Below are 22,845 nucleotides of genomic sequence, written 5' to 3'. Positions count from 1 at the left end.
TTTATCCGTTTCTTTTCATTCTAATTTAGATGATATAACACATTTTTTTCTTTTGTGGAATTCGAATTGACTAAAAAGGAGATGAGATCCCCTCCATTAAATTTTTGTTTCGTATTTGTTAACACTTGTGTAAAATTAGCCTTTATATATGATTGTTGGATTCAATTTTCACAAAACATTTAATTCTTCTAATTTAATGAAATTTTTCAGAATGAACCAAGTTTGTTTTGCAATTATCCAATTACAATGAACATATTTTCTTAAGTTAAGAAATACTAAAAGTATAAAAATAATTATACATAGAGAAAATTGATATTTGTTTAANAATATAAACCTTACCAATATCTTATAAATCGATCCCAAATCTCTTATGTGAAAAGTTACTTATCCAACCAACTCAGTAAACCACGATATATGTTGAAATGATTAACACTAATATCTAATTTTAGGGACCAACCATGTGCAAGTGATTGAGATTTTTTTTGGGTACTCTATTCAGTGTTTAGTATCCACATTAAAGTCCGACTAAATTCGAATCCATACAAAAAAGTTTCACATTAAGATTAAAACGCTCTTTAACAAAAATAACTATGTACTCTGAGTACTCCTTAATTATTGGTGTCCCTGCCGTCCAAAAAGTAGAGCATAGAAACCATTTAAACTAACGGACATACACGTGTCATACTCAAATTCAAAACAGCTGATAAGATTATAACACGTGTATGCCATACTCAAACTAACGGACATACACGTGTATGTATTCAAAACTCAAATTCAATACATGGTAGGAAATCATGAAATCCTCTCTAATAGGGTATAGAAAAGTTCAATTATCCAACCAACTAAACTACTAACGGTGATTGTCCGTCGTCCAACTGAAACAAGAAACATAAGATTTACTACATCCTAACCCATTCATATCAAAAAGAAAAATTGTCTTGCCATTTCAACTACCTGAATGTTTATATATTCTATTAAGTGAAACAAAAAGAGCTCATGCTAGCTAGTAAGTAAAGGGAAATGGCATTGTGTTGAACGAATGGATTCAATGAAAGCAACAAAGATCTTAAAATTACTTTTCATTTGAAACATTACATTTGCCAAGTCAGAAAAATTTGCCGTCTAAGAGGCACGAGAGAGGAGGTAAAATTATATAAAACAATTCGGGTTCAGAGAGAAGGAATATCTATATATATGAAACAGCATATTTCATGTTCATCAAAACAATAAGGATATCAAAATGGAGAAAAAAGAAGTATGTTTCATGATATAATGGATCACAATTAATTATTTCTAATATATATATGAGCATTGAACTTCTTTAAGATATCATTATCAAGATTTTTTTTTTTAATTTCCCCCTTTTCTCTATGGGGAGGGGTTGCAGCTTCTGCACAAATATATGTCTCCGAGCTTGCATATATTATATCAACACGAAGCTAAGGCTGGATTCCGTGGTCATGAGAAGAGAATCTTTAATGAAATAAAGCTGGAGTATATTATAAAATATGCCTCTTTGAACAAACTAAAGAGGAAAAAGCTCAAGGAATTTAAATATTAAAACGAACTAATTATAAAAATGAAAGCATGATGTCACTTTAAATAATAGTAGGTTCTAACCTTTGGCATGTGAGCCGTCATTTGACTTAAGGGAATATATATAGATGATCATCCCAAAGCCTCGATCCAGCAGAGCATTTAGCATAAACAATACTAGTTTCTAAAATTTGATTCCCATCTTTCGATGTAAGTTGCACTGTCAATTGTTGATTATAATATGATGATGAAATAACCCCCATATGTATATGATCGATCATTAACAAAAATCCAGATCTGTCCATTAGTATTATAATAATTCACATACTGCATTTTCAGCGCATTTTTATATCTCTGAATATTTCTAGTGCCTTGAAAAGGTTCCAATATGTGATGTATGTGCAACATTTGCATTCTATGAAATTAAGGCATGTTGTGTGGCAACAAACCTAATGTTCCAAAATAAGTCATGTAGAAGAAGCTTTTTTGCTTGTAGGCTTTATAGTTTTGCTCTTTTGCTTTACCCTTCTTGTTAGATACACTGTTCTCATCTCATCTCCCTCCTCCTCTTTATCCTCTAACAACTTTGACTTTGATGTTTCAACTGTTGCAAACATATTTTGATCAACTTTATGAGAGACTAAATCATGCACCCTCTGTATTGCTGACGTACCACTGCTCCTACGTATAATTCACCTTCAACTTGCAAAATCTAACATGTTGTGCCTACTAGAGAGGGGCCTTCTTCAGTAAATGGTGCTACCTGTAATGGTTCATGATATACTGCATTGGCCAAATCCTTCAACAATACGAGTTCCTTAGCTTATTGTGGATTACCATTGCTGAACATTTTTTATTATGTACTCCATTAATACTTGATATTTTTGTGCTTGCTGCTGATTAACTCTTTCTCCTCATTAATATGTGCAGCATCTACAATAGCCAAGATTATCTTTTGTGAATTATTCAACACATCTTCCTTCATTGTCTTCAAAGACACTAGTTGATTGTCAAATCTGATCACACCAAAAGTACTATTAACCCATCCCCTTGTGATTGTAGTTGGATTTCGTAATCTCCTTCTCTTGGGTATTGCCTTGACACCCATTTCGCTCTCTCTATAGTTACAGAACTGCTAGAAACACTACTATCAGTAGTCATTTTATTATAAATTCTAATATTAATTGCAAGTGTTTCTTCTTTGTATGTAATTCCATCCTTCAATGCAGCAAAAGAATTTTCCATAATAACACTTTTCCAATGGAACATCTTATAAATTCTTGAGAACATCTTGCTGGTAGGATGCCGCCTTTTGAGATGCTTACCCATCCTTATAACAAGACCCTCACCAAGGTTCTTCATGTCTTCTAGCTTCATTCTCTGAGTGATATCTTCTTAACTTAAGATAGTAAAATTCATTATTATGCTTTTGTAGTCTCCATTCTTTGTAATATTTTGACAGAAAGTCGTATTCGTATCTTCACTTGTTCTACCCTGGAAGTCTCTGTCTTCTCATTGGCCACTTCCAATTTCACAAACTTTGGAAAGGTTGAGAGTAAATCAACTTGTACCTTGACCCTCACACAACTAGGTAAGATTTTATTAATAGTAGAGATTTTCCTAACGCAACTCCTAACGAGAAAATTGATTCCTTAACAAAGTATGTTGGTTTTAAATTTCAAAAGGAGACCCAAGCCATAGCCAACACTAAAATTAGAACCATAAACAAATGGCCTCATCAAGTACGAATACCTATCCTTAGCCATGATATAATACTTTGGTTTAGACATCATGTTAATGAAATCTTCTTGCCATAAGAATGTATCTATTTTACAATAACCCAATTTTACATTCGCCTTTAATATTGTACTGTTTAGGGATTTGAATCTGGAGCTCTTCTAATTCGGGCCACCCATATGAGAACTTATCAACTACTGCGTATTGTAGGTTCTCTATGGTATTCATTCGATCTACTTCAACTTTAGTTCATGTAATTCCAGGAACCCCATTATTATAACAGAGCTTTTTAATGGGAATAGGTTCAATTGTCGAATTGACTTGGATTGTTGTTGTGTAACCCCTTAGAACATTAACATATTGATTCTTCAAAGGAGTAGTCTCGCGATCACTAACTTCAACACGCAAATTTGTAGGCGTGATAGGTAAACTAGGATCGATTGTATTGCTTAAAGAAGGGTGCAACAAAGGTGGGAAGTCAGTTATATGTTGCTGGTCAGCCGGGGAGGATGGCTGACTAGTGGCTGGAGCACCCATCCGCGGCAATATCAGTAGGGTCGTTCTAGGTTTTCGTAGCTGCCGTGAAAAGTTAGAATTAAATATGTCTTGTGAAGAGTTCTAAGTTAAGATTTAACTTATGATTTTTAGCTTCTTCTTTTTTTTATTATTTTATTTTAAAACTAGTGCTTAGAAGTAATTTTTTTAAATCATACTCAAACACCTTAAAAGTGCTAAAAGCTATTTTGATTTAAGAATATCTAAAATAAATCAAATCAAACAAGTTCTTAGACATATTGTTGAACACTTCCGTTGCAACAATTTTTTAAATTTAAATCATAGTAGAATTAGTAAGGTGAATTTTCCTATCTACAAACAAGTGGTTCTTCATCCTTGTAATGCTAGAGAGACAAAAGATATTTTGAAAAATAGTTTTCTCTATTCATCAATGATACCGTAGAAATCAAATATTTATAGCTATACAATTGGAGGGTTAGAGTTCTATTCTAGGAAGGAGTATATATGGTTATAAATGTATATTTTGTAAATCAGTCCTATTCTAAGAAAGAATATATTTTATGATTACTATACAACTATAACTTTTCCTAACATCCCCCTCAAATTGATACCGGTGATCACAAAGTAGCAATTTGGAGATAAGGTATTGATGTCACACTCGTGTCATCGCCTTTGTAAACAAATCAACAAGTTGATCATGAGAAGGAATGTGTTGTAGAATGATGAAACGATCGATAACCAATTCTCAAATGTAATGGCAGTCCACCTCTATATGCTTTGTGTTTTCGTGTTGCACCGGATTTATGGCTATTTTAATCGCATTAGTGTTATCAACATGTAGCACTGTAGGAGATGTAATGGAGACACTGAGCTCAGATAATAGCCGTCGTAGCCAAACAATTTCCGAACTTGCTGCCGACATATCACGATACTCAGCCTCTGTAGATGATTTAGATGTACGGGACTGTTCTTACATTTCCAAGATATCAAGGATGTGCCAAGAAACATGCACCAACCAGTAACAGAGCGACGAGAATTAGGACAACCAACCCAATCTGCATCAGTATATCCTTCAAGATGTATAGAAGAATTAGAACGAAAAAGAACACCTTGACTCATAGAACCACGAACATATCGAATGACATGAAGTAATGCAGTTTAATGTATACGGTAATAATTAACCACAAACTGACTTAGAACTTGTACTGCATATGAGATGTCTGGCTTTGTCATAGTGAGATAAACTAATGATCCCACCAACTGCCGATACAATGTTGGATCATTGAATGGTTCTTCATCAACCTCCTTGTACTTCGTATTAATCTCCATTGGGGTGTACATAACCTTGTCATCAGTAAGATCAACCCTTGCAACAAGATCACGAGCATACTTTTGTTGTGTAAGCATGATCCCAGTAGGCAAGTGTAGAACCTCAAGTCCAAGAAAGTATGTCAGTCGTCCCAAGTCCTTCATCTTAAATGAGGTATGCAAGAATTCTTTCAACTTAGTAATATTCTATGGATCATTTCCTGTGATAATGATATCATCAACATAGATGAGAAGTATTATGATACCTACTGGAGAAGTACGAAGAAACAAAGAATGGTCTGAAGAACTCTGAGAGAATCCCGCAGTTTGAATCGTGGATCGAAATTTGTCAAACCAAGCTCGGGGAGCCTGTTTTAAGCCATAAAGAGATTTTCGAAGACGACAAACTGCATTTGGTCTTGGCAGAACACACCCAAGTGGTGGTTTCATAAACACCACTTCTTCTAGATCGCCATGGAGAAATGTATTTTTCACATCCATCTGATGTAAGGTCTAACCTTTCATTGAAGCCACAACCAATAATGTATGTACCATTGTTATCTGAGCAACTAATTGAGCTTTGTAGCGATCAATTGTACCATCTGCCTTAAGTTTAATAGAATACACCCACTTACTTCCAATGAAAACTCCAGCTATTGGTTTATCAACAAATTCCCAAGTAGAATTTTCATTCAATGCACGAAGCTCTTCTGACATTGCCTCTTTCCAACAAGTTTGTGTAGAAGCCTGAGAGTAATATGTAGGTACATCAATAGAATGTAGTGTGGTATGCATGGTATAAGACTTACCAAATTTTCCTAGAGAGTAACTGATCCGTTCAGGAGCATGGCGATCTATTCGACTAGATCGGTGTGGGGGAGTAACTAGATGAGACGATTCCTCTTCGAAAGATAAGGATGTGTTTGTAGAGTCAATAACCAAAGAACAGGACGACTGGAGATCATCATGATCATAGTTCTTGGGCTGCTCCGGAGGATTAGTAGCTACCACATCATCATCAAACTTATACAAAAAGGAAACAGATTCTGAAGCATGTTTAGAATTGTGTTTGTAAGAAAATTGATCCTAAAAAAACATGTCTAGATACACGAAGCTGGCGACGAGATGACTCATAACATAGATACCCCTTTTGTGTGTCACTGTAGCCCACAAAAATACATTGTGCTTGAAGATAGATAAAGCAAACACAACTAAAAACTCACAAGTGAGAATAATCAGGCTTCTTATGAAATAATTTAAAGTACAGTGTCTCATTAGCAATGACTGGAGAAGTTTGTCTATTAATCAAATATATAGAAGTATGTACTGCTTCAGGCCAGAAACTCTTAGGCATATTAGATGTGCCCAACAAAACCAATGTAGTTTCCAAAACATGTTGATTCTTCCTTTCTACGACTCCATTTTGTTCTGGAGTATGAGGACAAGTGCGTTGAGAAATAATTCCTTTGTTTTTAAAAAACTCAATAAGATTAGTCTTAGTGTACTCTCCTCCAGAATCAGAACAAAATATTTTTATAGTTTTATGAAACTATGTATATACATACTTAACAAAATTCATAATAAGAGTTGGAACCTCAAATTTGTTTTGAATAAAAAACACCCATGTGTATCTAGATATATGATCAATAAATAACACATAGTACTTATATCCCATTCTTGACAAAGTAGGAGAAGGACCCCAAACATCACTATGCACCAAATCAAACAGATTGTCATAAGAAGATGAACTGGATGGAAAAGGAAGCTTGTGACTTTTTGAACCGGCACAATTAGAACATGTCAAAGGGATACTTAAATGAATGCCATGTGTTGCTGGAATACATCATTTGAGCATGTGCTGAAGTCGAGAGGAATGAGGATGACCCATCGTATTATGCCAAAGGGTGAGCAACTTATTCGAGCGAGTAACATTCGCGGCAGAAACTGAAAGAAACCAATGATGCAAATGATGATGAATTGAATCTAGAAGAAACATCTGCCAACTCTACGCCCCTTGGTCATGGTCATCCCGGTTTTCAGATTCTGAACAACACAATCATTGGGTGAGAATTTTACAACACAATTCTGATCAACTAGCTGACCTATCAAAATCAAATTAGCCTTCAAATTAGGTACATAAAGAATGTTAGACAAATTTCCAACAGAACCAATACCCGAAAAGGGCAATGTATACCTGTTTACCATATGAATAACATGTTTAGAAACATCATCATACAATGAAGAAAAATGGGATAGATCTCCGATCATATAATTGGAAGCACCCGAATCTAGATGCCAAGTAGATTTAATAGAATTACTTGTACCTAAGGATGCCGAGAGTGCACTTGAGATGGCTCTGGGAAGGGCAGCTGCTATAGAATCTCGAATTAGCCTTTCAAGATCATGTCCAAAAGGGAAGGAACCAACCGATTTAGTGACATCCTTTTGGTATGCTTGGTGAGCAGGCCGTGAACGATTTGGACAGTCCAAAATATGATGGCCAATAATCTTACAATAAGCACAAAATAATTTCTTTTTCTTAGGACAATTGGCTGCTATGTGACCAAAGTTGTTGCATTTATAGCACTAGACATTTCTCTTAGTATTTCCTGATGAAGTACCGATAGTTGATTTTTGTGCAAGTAATGCAACAACGGGTAATGGAATCGACTCCATGGCCTCATGAGTTCCAAGTCTGGTCTCTTCACGCAAGACGGTTGCCAACATAACATCAAGAGCAGGTGTGACTTCTCTATTCAACAAACTACCACTAATCGACTCGAATTCATGCTGGAGTTTCATCAAGGACTGTACCATCCTTGTCCTTTGTCGTTCTCTCAACATTTCCTTGAGCCCTGCGGTAGACATATTTTGCCCAGAAATTTGATCATGTTTTGCCAAAGCAGCTGTAAGCCAGCATAAAAGGAACGAACATTCTTGTCCCTTTGTGTATATTCAGCAATGTTGCATTCCACTTCAAACTTATCTCGTGCTAGATTATTTTGTTGGTAGACGTTACGCATGTGGAGCCACATCTCTGAAGCTGAACTAAATGGTCTAAGTCCCATAGCGATGTCAGCATGCACCAAATTCAGCATCCAAGCGATTACCTTTGCATTATTCAAATTTCAGCGATCCAACTTTTTTCATTTGTTAGCAGACCAGCAGAACCATCTAACCACCCAAAAAGGCCCTTTCCTTGAACAAAAATTCCAAAGTGGAATTTCCATAGAGGAAAATTGGAACCATCCAATTTTGTGGAGAGCAAATCGTGCGAGGATGATTGTGAATTCATTGAGGAGACAAAATACAAGAGAGAAAGAGAAAAAAAAAAGGACAGATGCCTGTGTATAAAAAACAAAGAGACAAGAGGAACGCATGAAGGTAACAAGGTACCTGTGTAGAGAAAGAAAGAGCACGAAATTTTTTTTAAACGGTGGCTCTTGATACCATGCTAGAGAGACAAAAGATATTCTAAAAAATAGTTTTCTCTATTCATCAATGATACAGTAGAAAGCAAATATTTATAGCTATACAATTGGCGGGTTAGAGTTCTATTCTACGAAGGAGTATATATGGTTATAAATGTATATTCTATAAATCAATCCTATTCTAAGAAATAACATATTTTTTGATTACTATACAATTATAGCTTTTCCTAACAGTAAAAACAATGTAGATTTGATGTATCATCAAAATATTGGAAGTTAATACAAAGCCAAAAAAATTGATACTTTAGATTTTTGTAGACTAATTTGATAGTAATTTGTTCCAAAGAAAACTACTGACAAAATGACCTTTAGAGGATTTTAGTGTTTGGATAGTAATTTTTTTAAATAAAAAAATAATTAAAGAATTAGTCAAAAGAGACATTAAATAATTTTAATTCAAAATCACACATTTTAAATAAAGGGTCTCATCAAGTACGAATACCCGTCCTTAGCCACGATATAATAGTTTGGTTTAGACATCGCCGACTGAATCGCATAAGAATGTATCTATTTCGTAATAACCCAATTTTACATTCGCCTTTAATATTGCACTATTTGGGGATTTGAATCCGGATCTCTTCCAATTCAGGCCATGCATATGAGAACTTATCAACTACTGCGTCTATGGTATTCATTCGATGTACTTCGACTTCAGTCCATGTAATTCTAGGAACACCATTATTATAACAGAGCTTTTTAATGGGAATAGGTTCAATGGTTGAATTGACTTGATTCTTCAAAGGAATAGTCTCGTGATCACTAACTTCAGTACGCAAAATTGTGGGAGTGATAGGCAAACTAGGATCGATTGTATTGCTTAAAGAAGGTTGGACCAAAGGTGGGAAGTCGGTTACATGTTGATGGTCAGTCGAGGCTGAGCAGCCATCCGCAACAATATCAGTAGGGTCATTCTAAGTTTTCGTAGCCGCCGTGAAGAGTGAATTAAATATGTTATGTGAAGAGTTTTAAGTTAAGATTTAGGTTTTTGACTTTTAGTTTTTTTTAATTATTTTATTTTAAAAGTAAGTGCTTAGAAGTAATTTTTTTTAATCATACTCAAGCACCATATAAATGCTAAAAACTATTTTGGTTTAAAAAATACATAAAAATAAATCAAATCAAACAAGTTCTTAGACATATTGTCGAACGCTTTCGTTGCAACAATTTTTTTTTAATTTAAACCATAGTAAAATTAGTAAAGTGAATTTTCCTATCTACAAACAAGTGGTTCTTCATCATTGTAAAAACAATGTAGATTTGATTTATCATTTGAATATTGGAAGTTGATACAAAGCCAAAAAAAAATGATGATTTAGATTTTTGTAGACTAATTTTGTAGTAATTTGTTCCAAAGAAAACTACTGACAAAATGACCTTATAGGATTTTAGAGTTTGGTCAGTAATTTTCTCAATAAAAAAATCATTAAAGAATTAGTAAAAAGAGACATTAAATAATTTTTATTCAAAATCACGCATTAAAAAGATAGATTTGGGGTTTACAATAAATGTATACACCGCCGTCTGTGGGGATCGAACCCACGACCACGTGGTTAAAAGCCACGCGCTCTACCACTGAGCTAAGACGGCTTATATATTATATTAAATTTTTTATATTATATAAATCGTTCACTTCTAGCTTTCATATAGCTTAGTATTAAAGAAGAAACTTTAACTATTGTCCTTTTCCGAATTTAAATTTTAGATATCCAAACAACGATTAAAAAAAAAATTCTCTACCGAAACTACATAGCATTTATTCATCAAAAAAAAAGATTTGTTTGATTATTGTATTGTAGGAAATTTAGGTCAATGTATTAAATAAAAGTAGATCAATCTACTAAAATTAGGAAAATATTATCAATCTACTAAAATTAGGAAAATATTATCAATCTAGACACCAAAGTCTTAATTAGCTATATTGATAAAAAAGAAAGAAGAGGAAATACATAAAATCCCCCTTAAACTTGTCACCAAAACTTACTTTAACACTATAACTTCAGGTGCATTTAAATACCCCCTTAAACTACTTGTAAGTGAATTAAATAACACCTTAATGGCTGACGTGGCAAATTAAAAAAAACTAAGGGGCGTAAATAGCAAAAAAATTAAAAAGAAAAAAAAAGTGGGTCCCACTTTGTCTTCATTCAATGACTCCCTGTTTCATCTCCTCTTTCTCTCATATTGTTTTAACTCTCTCTATTCACTCGACGGAAAAAATTCTTGATGACAATTAAACGCATGCTAATTCAATATTGCTCAATCATGAAGGACATCACCGCCACCCCCCTTGTTGCTCGCTCATCACTGCTTCCATCAAAAAGTTTCACCACGTCGGTGACTTGGACAAAACGCCGGCCTTACTCGTTTCCTTGGCTTTCTTCCATTTCTCCTATTTTCTTTACTTTCTTTTTATGTGTTCTCGTTTTTTCGGAAATCATGGTAAAAGGTTTGAAAACATTCAGATATGTCAATCTTAAGCCTAATATAACAACAATGACTCCGACAATTGTTGTTGAAGTAGTCGCTGTCAGTTGTCGTTGAAGCTCTAGTAACTTCAGCTTCAATGGTGATAATATGTATATAGCTTTATTTCTTTGTTTGACACACAATATTCGTCAAATTATTAGAAATCATGTTGTGTGTGTTAGTGTTCTACCCTAGCGAACTTTTAATTTTAGTATTGTAATGAAGAAGATGAGTAACTGTGAAAATGAGAACAAAGTATAAGGAAGAAGAAAAAAATGAAAACTAAAAACAAAAAATGATGTGGAAAAGGAAAAAAAAAACTAAATTTTTTCACCATCTGACATGTTGTCAACGCGTCACTGAGGTGGCACTGATGTGGGATGCGTGTATATCACCTCCCAACCACGAAATTGGTATTGTATGTATAAGGTGGCATTTAATTCACCTGAAAGTTCTTTAAAGGGTACTTAAACATTCGTAAAGTTACAGTACTAAAGTGAGTTTTACGGACAAATTTAAAGGGAGTTTTATGTATTTTCTCAAAAAAAAAAATTACTTAGTCTAAAGTGCATAAAATAGATCATTGTACTTTTATTCTCACCCAATCTAATGATTTAAATTTGTTGACTGATTTTTTTTTTTCACATTCATACCCCCAAAGAAGTTCTACATGAGTACATGACGTAGCTTTGTACTACTTTCAAATTATGATATTTTTTATGATTTATTAATTTGTAATATTTGTTTCGGAATTTTTTTTATTATTTTTTGTTAATTTTTTTGTGTCACCACTCATTTCATATTTTGTGTTATTTTCTTAAAAAATATCTTAGATGATTATAGGACTAAAGATATATTTAAAGTACACGTTAGTTATATGTTTGTATGAATACTTTATCGGAAAAACCTGAAAATTAGGGAAAAAAAACCAAGGTTGAAAAATTCGAGTTTTACTAATTTGATTGGTTTATAGATTTTAAAATCCAACAATAATTTGATATTTGTAAAAACCTGACCCAATCCAATCATGTGCACCCCTACCTTTTCCTTTTTCACATGTATCTGAGTTAGCGTTTGATCATAAATTTTTAAATATTTTTAAGAAACTAAATTTAAGTGATGTTTTGAATTGAAATTTTAACATGTATTTGATCATAATTTTTAGAAGCATATTTTATTTTTTAAGAAAATATGAAATATAATTTATACTTAAAGGTTTTAAAAATTATCAAAAATGTCTATAAATTTGGCACAAAATCATCATTTTTATAATGAACTTAATAATACATTATTCAAAAGTAGTCATTGTGAAATATGTCTACACCACAACAAATTACTACTAAAATAATTAGTCCCAACATTTCATGTCGCAGAATACAACATAACAAAATGAAAATAATGGTTAACTCAATTATTTTGTCAGCCGTTAAATCATTTAACTTGAAAGAAAATTCGATCATATATGAACAAATATCTTGTAAGCATTAAGGTTAGGCAAGTAATTAAGGCACAATAAAAAAAAAATTAGCTAAATAGTTTTAGATAAATTGTTACTTGATAGTTATAGTTATCTCGAAGTAGATATCAATTTCAAGAAATTAGGAGAAATGTTAGAATACTAGATATAGGACCCCGTGCCAGCACGGGGCCCAATATATATTAATTTTTTTATTTTAATTTATGTCATATTATGGAATTTGAGAAGTTATTGAAATNTGATGAAGTAAATCACGGGTATGTAAGTTATTTAAAATAAAGACAAACAACAAATCAAAAAGGGCCATGTGAGATGGATGAAGTTCCCGATAAAAATTATATGGCTTCGAACACAACTATAAAATACGAAATTAGTTATGAAATTTGTCGATAATTTTTACTAATTCAACTAAAAAGTTGTTGGCTAATTTATACTTTTTAATATGTCACCAATTTATTATAGCTAAATGAAATTAATATGAATTTTTTACTNGAGAGTCAATTAAATTTTTTATATAAGTTTTAAATAATTAAGCTGTTAATTATTGTAATGTATAGTATTACTTATATTATTTTTAAATATATTTAAATATTATATGTTAGGTTTTTTATCCTAATTTATATGGCATTGATAGAATTTAAAGTGTCAAATAATTGTTAATTATTGTAATAGATAATATGGAGTATTTAAGTCATTTATAGTATAGTAATTAATATACAATATGTAGTATTTAAGTGGAAGGTGATGGGACCCATTTATATAGTTTGATAAATATATTGGATATTAGTAGTGATTTATAGTATAGTAATTAATAATATATAATATGTAGCATTTAAGTGGAAGGTGATAGGGCCCACTTTTATATTTTATAAATATATTGAACATTTGAAGTGATCTTATTGGAACAATGATAGTAATTCCTACACTCTTCTATAATATAGTAATGTATCCCCAACCTCACCTTATTAAATTATATAATAAATTATTACACACATCAAATCAAATTCATGTAAATATTTACCATGGTTAAAGTCAATCATTTTGGACAAAGAAAAAAAGACAATCACGTGATGAAGTAAATCACGGGTATGTAAGTTATTTAAAATAAAGACAAACAACAAATCAAAAAAGGCCATGTGAGATGGATGAAGTTCCCGATAAAAATTATATGGCTTCGAACACAACAATAAAATATGAAATTAGTTATGAGATTTGTCGATAATTTTTACTAATTCAACTAAAAAGTTGTTGGCTAATTTATACTTTTTAATATGTCACCAATTTATTATAGCTAAATGAAATTAATATGAATTTTTTACTATTTAACTATAAAATTCTATTGAATCGTTAGTTTTTTATTTTCTAGTAGTAAATATGTATATATAACACATAGGCCTAAACTCTTTACTCCACGCTAGTTTTAACAATATTATTACTACACTATGGGGAGATTAAGTTTATTAGGTTCACTTATTTTAACTCACTTAATGTGTCTTCAAGTTGGAATTGTTTGTGGTGCTACCAATGGAAAGAAATTGGTGACAGTGTTGAGCATTGATGGAGGTGGAATTAGAGGCATTATTCCTGGAACTCTTCTTGCCTTTCTTGAATCCAAACTTCAGGTATCTACTCTTTTAGGTTGTTGCTCTCCCTATCAATTTATATAATGGTGTTTAATCGAAGACGCGATGTTTAAGCAAGAAAGATGGATTCACAATAAGAAAATATGAAATTAGCTACTAACTTTATTGATAATCCATAGTTAACGTCACTAATTAACTACAGACTTTATTGATAATCACGAGAAAACATGATTTTTCTTATAATTCATTGTTAAATGAGGTTAGAATAAGATTTTTGTTGTTTAGCTGTGAAGTTTTGTACGTCACTAGTTTCTTGTTATCTTGTAGTGATTCTTGAATATGGTTTTAAGTCATGAATATTTGTGTGGTTATTAAAAAAAAAAGTAGGGATGAAATGAGAAAGTTATAGTCAAATTGATTTTAAATACTATATTTATTTTAGTTTATATGTCATACTTTCATTTTTAGTTTGTTTATAAAAGTCACTTTGTCTGTATTTAGTAAAATTTTAATTTCAACATATTATGTGACATGTTTAAGACCATCATTAAAATCTAAAAGACCTCATGATACATTATACACACAATTATCAATTTAAGACTATAAAATTTCAAAGTCCTTACTCCTTATGATCTTAAACTTCATGCTCAAACAAACTAACACAAATAAAATAAAGCAAAAGGAAGTATAAAAAAACTGTCATTTGAAAAGTCAGGATAATGAGTGCTCCGCCCATCAGGCGATAGGAGCAACATACAAGTGATTGGTAAACTAATAGCCCAGTGAACCTGGTGGGACACTCGAAGGAAAGTGAGCCACACTGAGCAAGTATGAGAAAATGGCCATGCTCCGGTTAATTTCTTAAAAGCAAGAACCATTACCGGAGGTCAACCCAAGGATTAATGGAAGTGGGAGCTCGTCCCCATAGGGGGTTGTAGCTTATGTTTTTCATATAGTTCTCAGATCAAATGATTGTATGAAATTAAGTCGATACTTACATATATTATTATGAATAAGGCATGAAACATCTATACTGCAAACTATTATTGCCACCTTATAGCCTAACAAAAGCGTGGTCCTTTCTTTATCTGCTTCCACCTTTTTGATCTTTATGTTATTTTAAGCATATAAAAGTTAAAATTTTAATAGATAGACTATATTGGTTGTATAATTTCTCTTACATTATCATTTTCTATATAAGTAAAATTTATAATCTAATATTGATCCTCAACATATAACATATATATATATTTGATTATGGTAGGAGATTGATGGACCTAATGCAAGAATTGCAGATTACTTTGATGTGGTTGCGGGAACAAGCACAGGTGGACTAATAACCACTATGCTCACAGCTCCAAATAGGGATAATCGTCCTTTATATGCAGCAAAAGATATTTCTAGCTTCTACATGGAGCACTGCCCTCACATCTTTCCTCAAAGCCGGTAAATTATTTTAATCGCGAGTCGTATTTATGTAACGAGTTCAACTGAACAAATTATCACTTATATTATATACATATGCAAGAGAATTTTAAAAATATATAACTATAAAGTATATCATATTCATTTTTGTTAATATTAACTTTAAACTCTGAATTTATCTATGCTTTTAATGATGAACATACTCATGAGAAACAAGTTCTTTTTATTGTAATTATATACTCTCTTCGTTCTTATTTATTTTTCACCCTTTTACCGTATACATGCAGGCGTAAAAACTTTGTGAATAATATTGCACATTTGTTTGGAGGACCAAAGTATGATGGAGAGTACTTGAGACTATTGGCTGATTCAATATTAGGGAACCTTACTATAAAGCAGATGTTAACTCATACAGTAATTCCAGCTTTTGATATCAAGCGCCTTCAACCCATTATCTTCACTACTGTTGATGTATACTCATCCTTATCTATACATTTTCTCGATATTTATAAACTAGATCACTCAAAGATATTGAACTGTAATTATTCTTATATTTTTACGCCGCAAACATAATGGTTATTGTTATTGAAAATTGTTTATAGGGCATAACAAATGGTTTAAAGGATGCCCTACTGTCAGACATCTGCTTGAGTACCTCTGCAGCCCCAACTTATTTCCCAGTACACTATTTTGAGACTAGGGATTCTGCAGGGAGAATCCACACATTTGATCTTATTGATGGAGGTGTAGCTGCAAATAATCCTGTGAGTAACTTGTCATCTTATTCGTTGTTATAATCATTTGGTACGAGGAATAAGGGATAAGTAATCGTAGCTAAATGGGATTAGCATGAGATATTCACTGTTTAGCATATACAGAATGGTCATTGAATGACTAAAGTACAATTTTATTGGCAGACTCTAATGGCAATCACACACATTTCAAAAGAAATAATGATGGGAAGCTTAAAGTATGAAGAGATGGAAACAATGGACAGCAAGAAAATGTTGGTTTTATCATTAGGGACAGGTATTGGGAAGCACCAAGGGAAGTATAATGCAGCATCAGCTTCAAAGTGGGGCTTACTTGGTTGGGTATACAACAATGGTGACAGTCCAATAATAGATGTTTATAGTGATGCAAGTGCTGATATGGTGGACATACACGTTTCAACCATGTTTCAAACCCATCATAATGAAAAAAATTACCTCAGAATTCAGGTAACAAGGCTAGACTTTACTAAGATTATACAACGACGATAACATAGTCCATAATCCATATGTGTTTTTTTTCTAACAACTTAAGTTTTTCAATGAGATGACCATACACTTCAATATGATATTAGAGTTGGTACAAAATCTCACCACCACCCATTATCAAAAAGAATTTTAATATGTTTGGTCCATGAAGAAAGAATCAAGCCCGTACTTGAGGAGGACATGTTGAAAATATAATTATTAAGAAAATAAAGGTGTATACTCTTTCAAATGTTGACAGGATGATAATTTGATTGGGGATGCTGCATCAATGGATATAGCAACCACAGAAAACATGGAGACACTTGTGCAAATTGGTAACAATCTATTGAAGAAGCCAGTGTCTAGAGTCAACTTAGAGACAGGCCAATATGAACCAGTTCATGGGGAGGGCACCAATGAAGAAGCTCTTATCCGTTTTGCTTACTTGCTTTCACATGATAAGAAACTAAGAAGTTAGACTACATTGATTTGGGTACCAAAAATTGGTGAGATTTGTTCTATTAAGTTCCTAAATTGAAGGCTATTTAATTTATTGTAAAGTGAGAATGAATCTCATTATCAATGAATCCATTTCCAAGACAGAGTTGCAAAGGCCGGACTTAGACGCAAAAGCCTCAGAAGGATTGTTCTTGGTCCTTTCTTGTAGGATTTGCACTGCCCCCTTGTTAGTTGCTATGTTTTTCTGCTATTTTCTTCTCCCTTGCACTTGGATTTGCTGCACTTGAGCCGAGGGTCTTTCAAAAACACATCTCTCTACCTCCACAAGGTAATTCTAAGATTTGTGTACAAACTACCCTCCTTAGACCCCACTTGTTGGAATTCACAGGTATGTTGTTGAAGGTATTGTGTAAGGCAACAATAGTGATGTTCCAATCGATATAGTATTCCATTCTATTGTGGGAAAACATTTTTTGTTCTTTATACTTGAAAGAGGTCTATGGTTTTCAAACTTCCCAGCAAATACTTAGAATAATCTACAGACATAGCCTATGGATGTTGTTGACTGGTTTGAACTCTCCCCATTGTCTTAGAATTCTTCTGATGTTCCAATCACCTAGTTTATTACCCATAGGAGCCCCAAACTAGTTCCAAATATACTTAGCAGTTTCCCCTACACAGAACACATGAAAAATAGCGTCTCTAGAGCAACAAGAGCATCTAGATGCCATTTGATTTCAAAGCTTAGCAATCAGCTCCTCTAGAGGAATTTTATGTCTATCGGAAACAGCCTCTCTACCTCACCTCTGAGGTAGAAGTAAGGTTTACAAACACTCTACCCTCCTAAGACCCCATAGTCTCGGACTACACTGGGTATGTTGCTGTAACAGCCTCTACATCAGGAATTGGATTTTGCCATACCTTGCTCAACAATAGATACTTTATCATTTTGATGCCAGGCAGAAACATTAGAACAGATACAATCTTAGGTTTAAGAGTGGTTTTAGGAGGGCTAATAGTAGTGATAGTATAGGTGGGAATTCACTGTAGAATGCTTTTGATCAGAACAACCCCCCTCGCAATAAGATAANCCCCCCCCCCCCCCCCATGCCCCTCGCAATAAGATAACATCCTTCCTTGNTACACTGGGTATGTTGCTGTAACAGCCTCTACATCAGGAATTGGATTTTGCCATACCTTGCTCAACAATAGATACTTTATCATTTTGATGCCAGGCAGAAACATTAGAACAGATACAATCTTAGGTTTAAGAGTGGTTTTAGGAGGGCTAATAGTAGTGATAGTATAGGTGGGAATTCACTGTAGAATGCTTTTGATCAGAACAACCCCCCTCGCAATAAGATAACATCCTTCCTTGCCTACTTTAGTAGCCATGTTGTCAAAGTATGAGATATTCTTCCTTCCCATGCAAAGAATGTACGGAAGGGGAAGCTTTTCTCTATGTAACATGTACAATCTCTCACCCTGTTAATCCTGTAGGCACTAGCTTTGGGATCACTGAGAAAGAAGCTTTTGTTGGTGTTGATTCTTCATCTGAACATTTCACGATAGCAGACAAATCTCCTGTGTGATCATTCCCACCGACAAGATCATGCATGCAAGTGCTTAACCCCTTCAGTGTCATTGATAAAGATACACAGTGATAGACACAACAAGAAAATGAGATATGTAACAGTAGTATCCGGTGTTCTTCATTCATTTTGAAGAACTTATTCGATCCGAGAAAGAACAACGTCATATCAATCCCAACCACACTTGCGTTTTTACGAAAAATTGTCTATAATAGCCCTCAATGCTCCATAGTCGAAGCCCAACATTGCATAATTTCACTACTGTAAGAGCGCTGCAACTTTAAACATTTTGCATCCGCAATATAAGTGTTTTGAGAAGAGGATTAAGACAATTAATGTTTATGTCCAATAAGACAAGATAAATTAAATGCATAATCAAATAAAGTATGTCTATTGGAATTTGATTTTTTTTTCTATAGAAATGGAGTGCCTCCACGTGACAAAGCCTGGAAAATTGCACGTAAAGTAATTGAACCAAACAAGAATATAGTGCATATCTAGGTTTAGAATGCATCAATAAAAGGAAGAAAAACACTTGTTTATTCAGAAGAGTAATATGCAACAAATATTACAACAAGGTGTCTAGAAATTCGCTTACTGTGGTGTATGTTATTTGCGGATATAGCTGTGTCCCTTCCAAACCACCAGAAGACTCGATGCTGAAGTATGTCTGATCTCCTTTAACAAATGCAGAGTATATGAAAACCAACTCCATATTCTCGGGATATGGGGTCTCTCGGATTTTCTTCAAGAGTTCATCTTCAGTGATGTAAATCTTTTTTAGCTTCTTCCCAATTTTTCCTTCCCAAATCCCTACCAGCTCATTCATTGAATACACATTTCCCCTTGGCCTCATGTATACCACTTTGTTCAGAGTACGTGCATCGTCCACTGTATTTATGACAAAGGCAGCAACATCATTTTCATTCATAAAGACAGCTTTAGCAGTTCCATCACCGAATATGCTGACTTCATCTCTCGGAGGGGCTTTCCGACCTGGTTGAACAAGTGACGGTAGGAGAACACTTGTAAATAAGTTACAACAGACATAGGTGTAAGGAATGCCTTCAGCTTCAATGACACGCCTAATCTCGGATTTTCTCGAGTAGAAGTTGTGGTCCAAATTAGAAACTTGAGTTCTGTCAGGATCTGCCCCGAACTCTGAAGGGAGGAACCTTTTAATGCAACCAGCACGCTTTATAGCAGAAATCAGAATCTTTTGTTCGTGGACTTGCTTAGATGAAACAGCACAAATCACGATATCAACTTGCTTGAGTGCTTCAAGCAGGATATCTTCATCTTGCAATGAACCCTTGATTAGTGTGAGGCCCTCTTCGGAAAGGGTATGAAGCTTTTGGGATTTATGTGTGTCAGAGAATGCTGAATCTCTAACAAGGCCGAACGTGGGATGAGAGGAATTGAGACTGGCCTTCGCTAGTTCAAAACCCAAACGACCTGTTACTCCGATTATCAGTATTTTACTCTTATTTGATTCCATTCGCCTCCGTTAGCCGTCTCCGGTGAGCTGAGGTTTGAAGACTCCGAAAGCAGAGAAAGTTGGGACAATGAATTAAGGGATATAGAAAAGTTTCAAAATTAAGGATTGGTCACTCAAGTTTTAATTATTGAGTAGGGGTGATAATTTTTAAATTAAAAATTAAGGGGTTGAATTTTTCTAACCCTAAATTTTTTATTTTACACTTTAGTCTATCTTATATAAAATTCTAAATAATAAGAAATTGAGGGGAAAAAAGAGGGTACCAATGGCTCACTTTTTTGCCCTTTTTCTCTCTTGCTTATTCTTTTATTGTTGGAGACCATTGTTGCTCTTCTTCTTTGATTTTTCATTGTTGGGGACCATTGTTGCTCTTCTTCTTTGATTCTTCTTCTCCATCATCATTCTTTCTTCTTGTTCATCACCATCTTCTTCTGATTGTTCATCATTTTTTTTTCTTCAGTTGATATTCATATAGTATTGCTGCTTTTAGACCAATTTTTATTCATATATCATTGGGCTAATTCATAGGTGATTTTGGTAAGTAAACTAATGATTTTTACTCTAATATTTCATTTTGGTAATTTGAGTGTTTCTTAAAAAATTTACAGTCGCGTACCCAACAGGTAAGTCATCTGTTGCAATAGATATATTACATGTTGGATACATATTACAGTACCATGTCTAGCTGGGACTGAACCAAAAGCTTGTCCCAACAGATAAGTCATTTATTGCAATCGATGAGTCATCTGTTGCAACAGATAGATTACCTGTTAGATACATATTATAGTATCAGGCCAAGCTGGAAAAAAAATCAGAAGCTTATCACAACAGATAAGTCATTTATTGCAACATATGAGTCATCTGCTGCACCAGACGACTCATATATTGCAACAGATGGCTTACCCGTTGGATACATGTTACAGTACAGAGCCAAACTAGGACAAAACCAGAAATTTATCCAAACAGGTAAGTCATATATCGCAACATATCAATTACCTATTGCAACAGATGACTCATTTGTTACAACAATAGACTATGTGAATCATATGCTGCAACTGATGCTCTACTTGTTGCAATAGATGATTGACTTGTTGGGACAATAATTGTGCATATGATTTTTAATTGTATATAGCCACTCAACTTTACTATACAATCATTAAAACATATTTTTAATAAATTCCTTTAGGTACCATTAATGGAAGAATCAATAACAATAGTTATTGATTGTTATGGTGAGTGGATTGAACAGAACAATTGATTTATTTGGCGTTGGAAGGATGGTGACATGTCAGAGTCAATATTGATGACCGTCCAAAGGGATATTTTGTATAATGATTTTGTGAACTTAATCATTAGCTATTGTGGACTAAATTGGACACAAGAGAACAACATGCCCAATTCGAAATGCTCCATAATTATTGTAATAGTGAAATAATTATTTTGTACTTAGTTATGAATCTTATAATTTTAACTCAATTTGGTTAATTGTATATTTATTATATAAAATATATTAGTTATGCTCTTCTATTGCAACAAACTTTGTATATTTTGAATTAGATGCATTATCTATTGCATTATTTGTTGCAATAGATACTTCATCTGTTAAAAATACTCAAATAAATATGATCATCTGTTGCAACAATTATAGGAATCTGTTACAACAAATATCTAATATGTATTACATGTTGTAATAGATGACCCATCCATTGGGAATAATCAAGCATATATGCTCACCTATTGCAATAGATGCTTCATCTGTTGCAACATATGAGCATATATGTTTGATCATTTTCAGTCGACTCTATATATATTTGATACGAAATGTTTTATTTGTCCATAATTAGTGATAAATAAAGCTATTCAATTATAAGTTTAATTATAATCTCAATGCATTATAGAGTAATTACATGATCAACTAACTGTGTTCGTCTTAAATAAAGTGATCAATTGATTATTTTGATATGAAACGCTTCATTAACCCATAATTAATGATAAATAAACTTATTTAATTATAATTACCTTTCAATTAATAAGTTCAATTACATTTTCTATGCATTATAGAGCAATTACATGATCAGCTAACTGTATTCGTCTTAAATAAAGTGATCAATTGATTATTTTGATATGAAATGCTTCTTTAACCCATAATTAGTAATAAATAAAGTTCAATTATAAGTTCAATTACAATAGATAACTCATCTGTTGAAAATAATCAAATAAATATGATCATTTGTTGTAACAAATATAGAAATCTGTTACAATAAATGTCAAATATGTATTATCTGTTGCAATAAATGACTCATTCGTTGAAAATAATCAAACATATATGTTCATATGTTGAAATGGATGATTTATCTGTTGCAACAGATTATAACCTGCTACAATATCTGTTTCAATAGTATAATTTAACATTTTACAAATCTAAAAATAAAATAGAATTCATGATCAAATAACTGAACATCTATATAATACTTCCTCTGTCCCAATTTATATGACTCACTTTCCTTTTTAGTCAGTCC

General features: G+C 33.1%; 2 protein-coding genes and 1 non-coding gene across 3 annotated transcripts; 1 reads left to right on the top strand and 2 right to left on the bottom strand.

Annotated features, from left to right (window-relative positions):
• Positions 1 to 10,103: 10,103 nt before the first annotated feature.
• TRNAK-UUU (transfer RNA lysine (anticodon UUU)) lies at positions 10,104 to 10,175 on the bottom strand. Its single transcript has one exon. It is a non-coding gene; the product is annotated as a tRNA-Lys (tRNA).
• A 3,762-nt stretch (positions 10,176 to 13,937) lies between these two features.
• LOC125859767 (patatin-like protein 3) lies at positions 13,938 to 17,341 on the top strand. The gene is made up of 6 exons (XM_049539583.1): positions 13,938 to 14,153; positions 15,379 to 15,560; positions 15,827 to 16,010; positions 16,142 to 16,303; positions 16,457 to 16,759; positions 17,037 to 17,341. Exons 1-6 carry the CDS (start codon positions 13,974 to 13,976, stop codon positions 17,253 to 17,255), a joined length of 1,230 nt encoding a protein of 409 aa, XP_049395540.1. The 5' UTR covers positions 13,938 to 13,973; the 3' UTR covers positions 17,256 to 17,341.
• Positions 17,342 to 19,297: 1,956 nt separating this feature from the next.
• On the bottom strand, positions 19,298 to 20,408 carry LOC125860706 (probable pinoresinol-lariciresinol reductase 3). Its single transcript, XM_049540713.1, has one exon. The coding sequence runs from the start codon at positions 20,324 to 20,326 to the stop codon at positions 19,397 to 19,399; it is 930 nt and encodes a 309-aa protein (XP_049396670.1). The 5' UTR covers positions 20,327 to 20,408; the 3' UTR covers positions 19,298 to 19,396.
• Between the last annotated feature and the right edge of the window lie 2,437 nt (positions 20,409 to 22,845).

The sequence above is a fragment of the Solanum stenotomum genome, chromosome 3 (assembly GCF_019186545.1).
Source record: "Solanum stenotomum isolate F172 chromosome 3, ASM1918654v1, whole genome shotgun sequence".
Lineage (NCBI taxonomy): Eukaryota > Viridiplantae > Streptophyta > Magnoliopsida > Solanales > Solanaceae > Solanum > Solanum stenotomum.
The sequence above is the reverse complement of the archived record's forward strand: the minus strand, read 5'-3'. Positions and strand labels throughout refer to the sequence as shown.

Excerpts from the sequence above, each read along its gene's own strand:
- LOC125860706 (XM_049540713.1), bottom strand. The coding sequence starts at position 20,326 with ATGGAATCAAATAAGAGTAAAATACTGATAATCGGAGTAACAGGTCGT.
- LOC125859767 (XM_049539583.1), top strand. The coding sequence starts at position 13,974 with ATGGGGAGATTAAGTTTATTAGGTTCACTTATTTTAACTCACTTAATG. Across the intron at positions 14,154-15,378 it reads TTCTTGAATCCAAACTTCAG|GAGATTGATGGACCTAATGC; the intron begins GTATCTACTCTT and ends TGATTATGGTAG. Across the intron at positions 16,011-16,141 it reads TTATCTTCACTACTGTTGAT|GGCATAACAAATGGTTTAAA; the intron begins GTATACTCATCC and ends AATTGTTTATAG.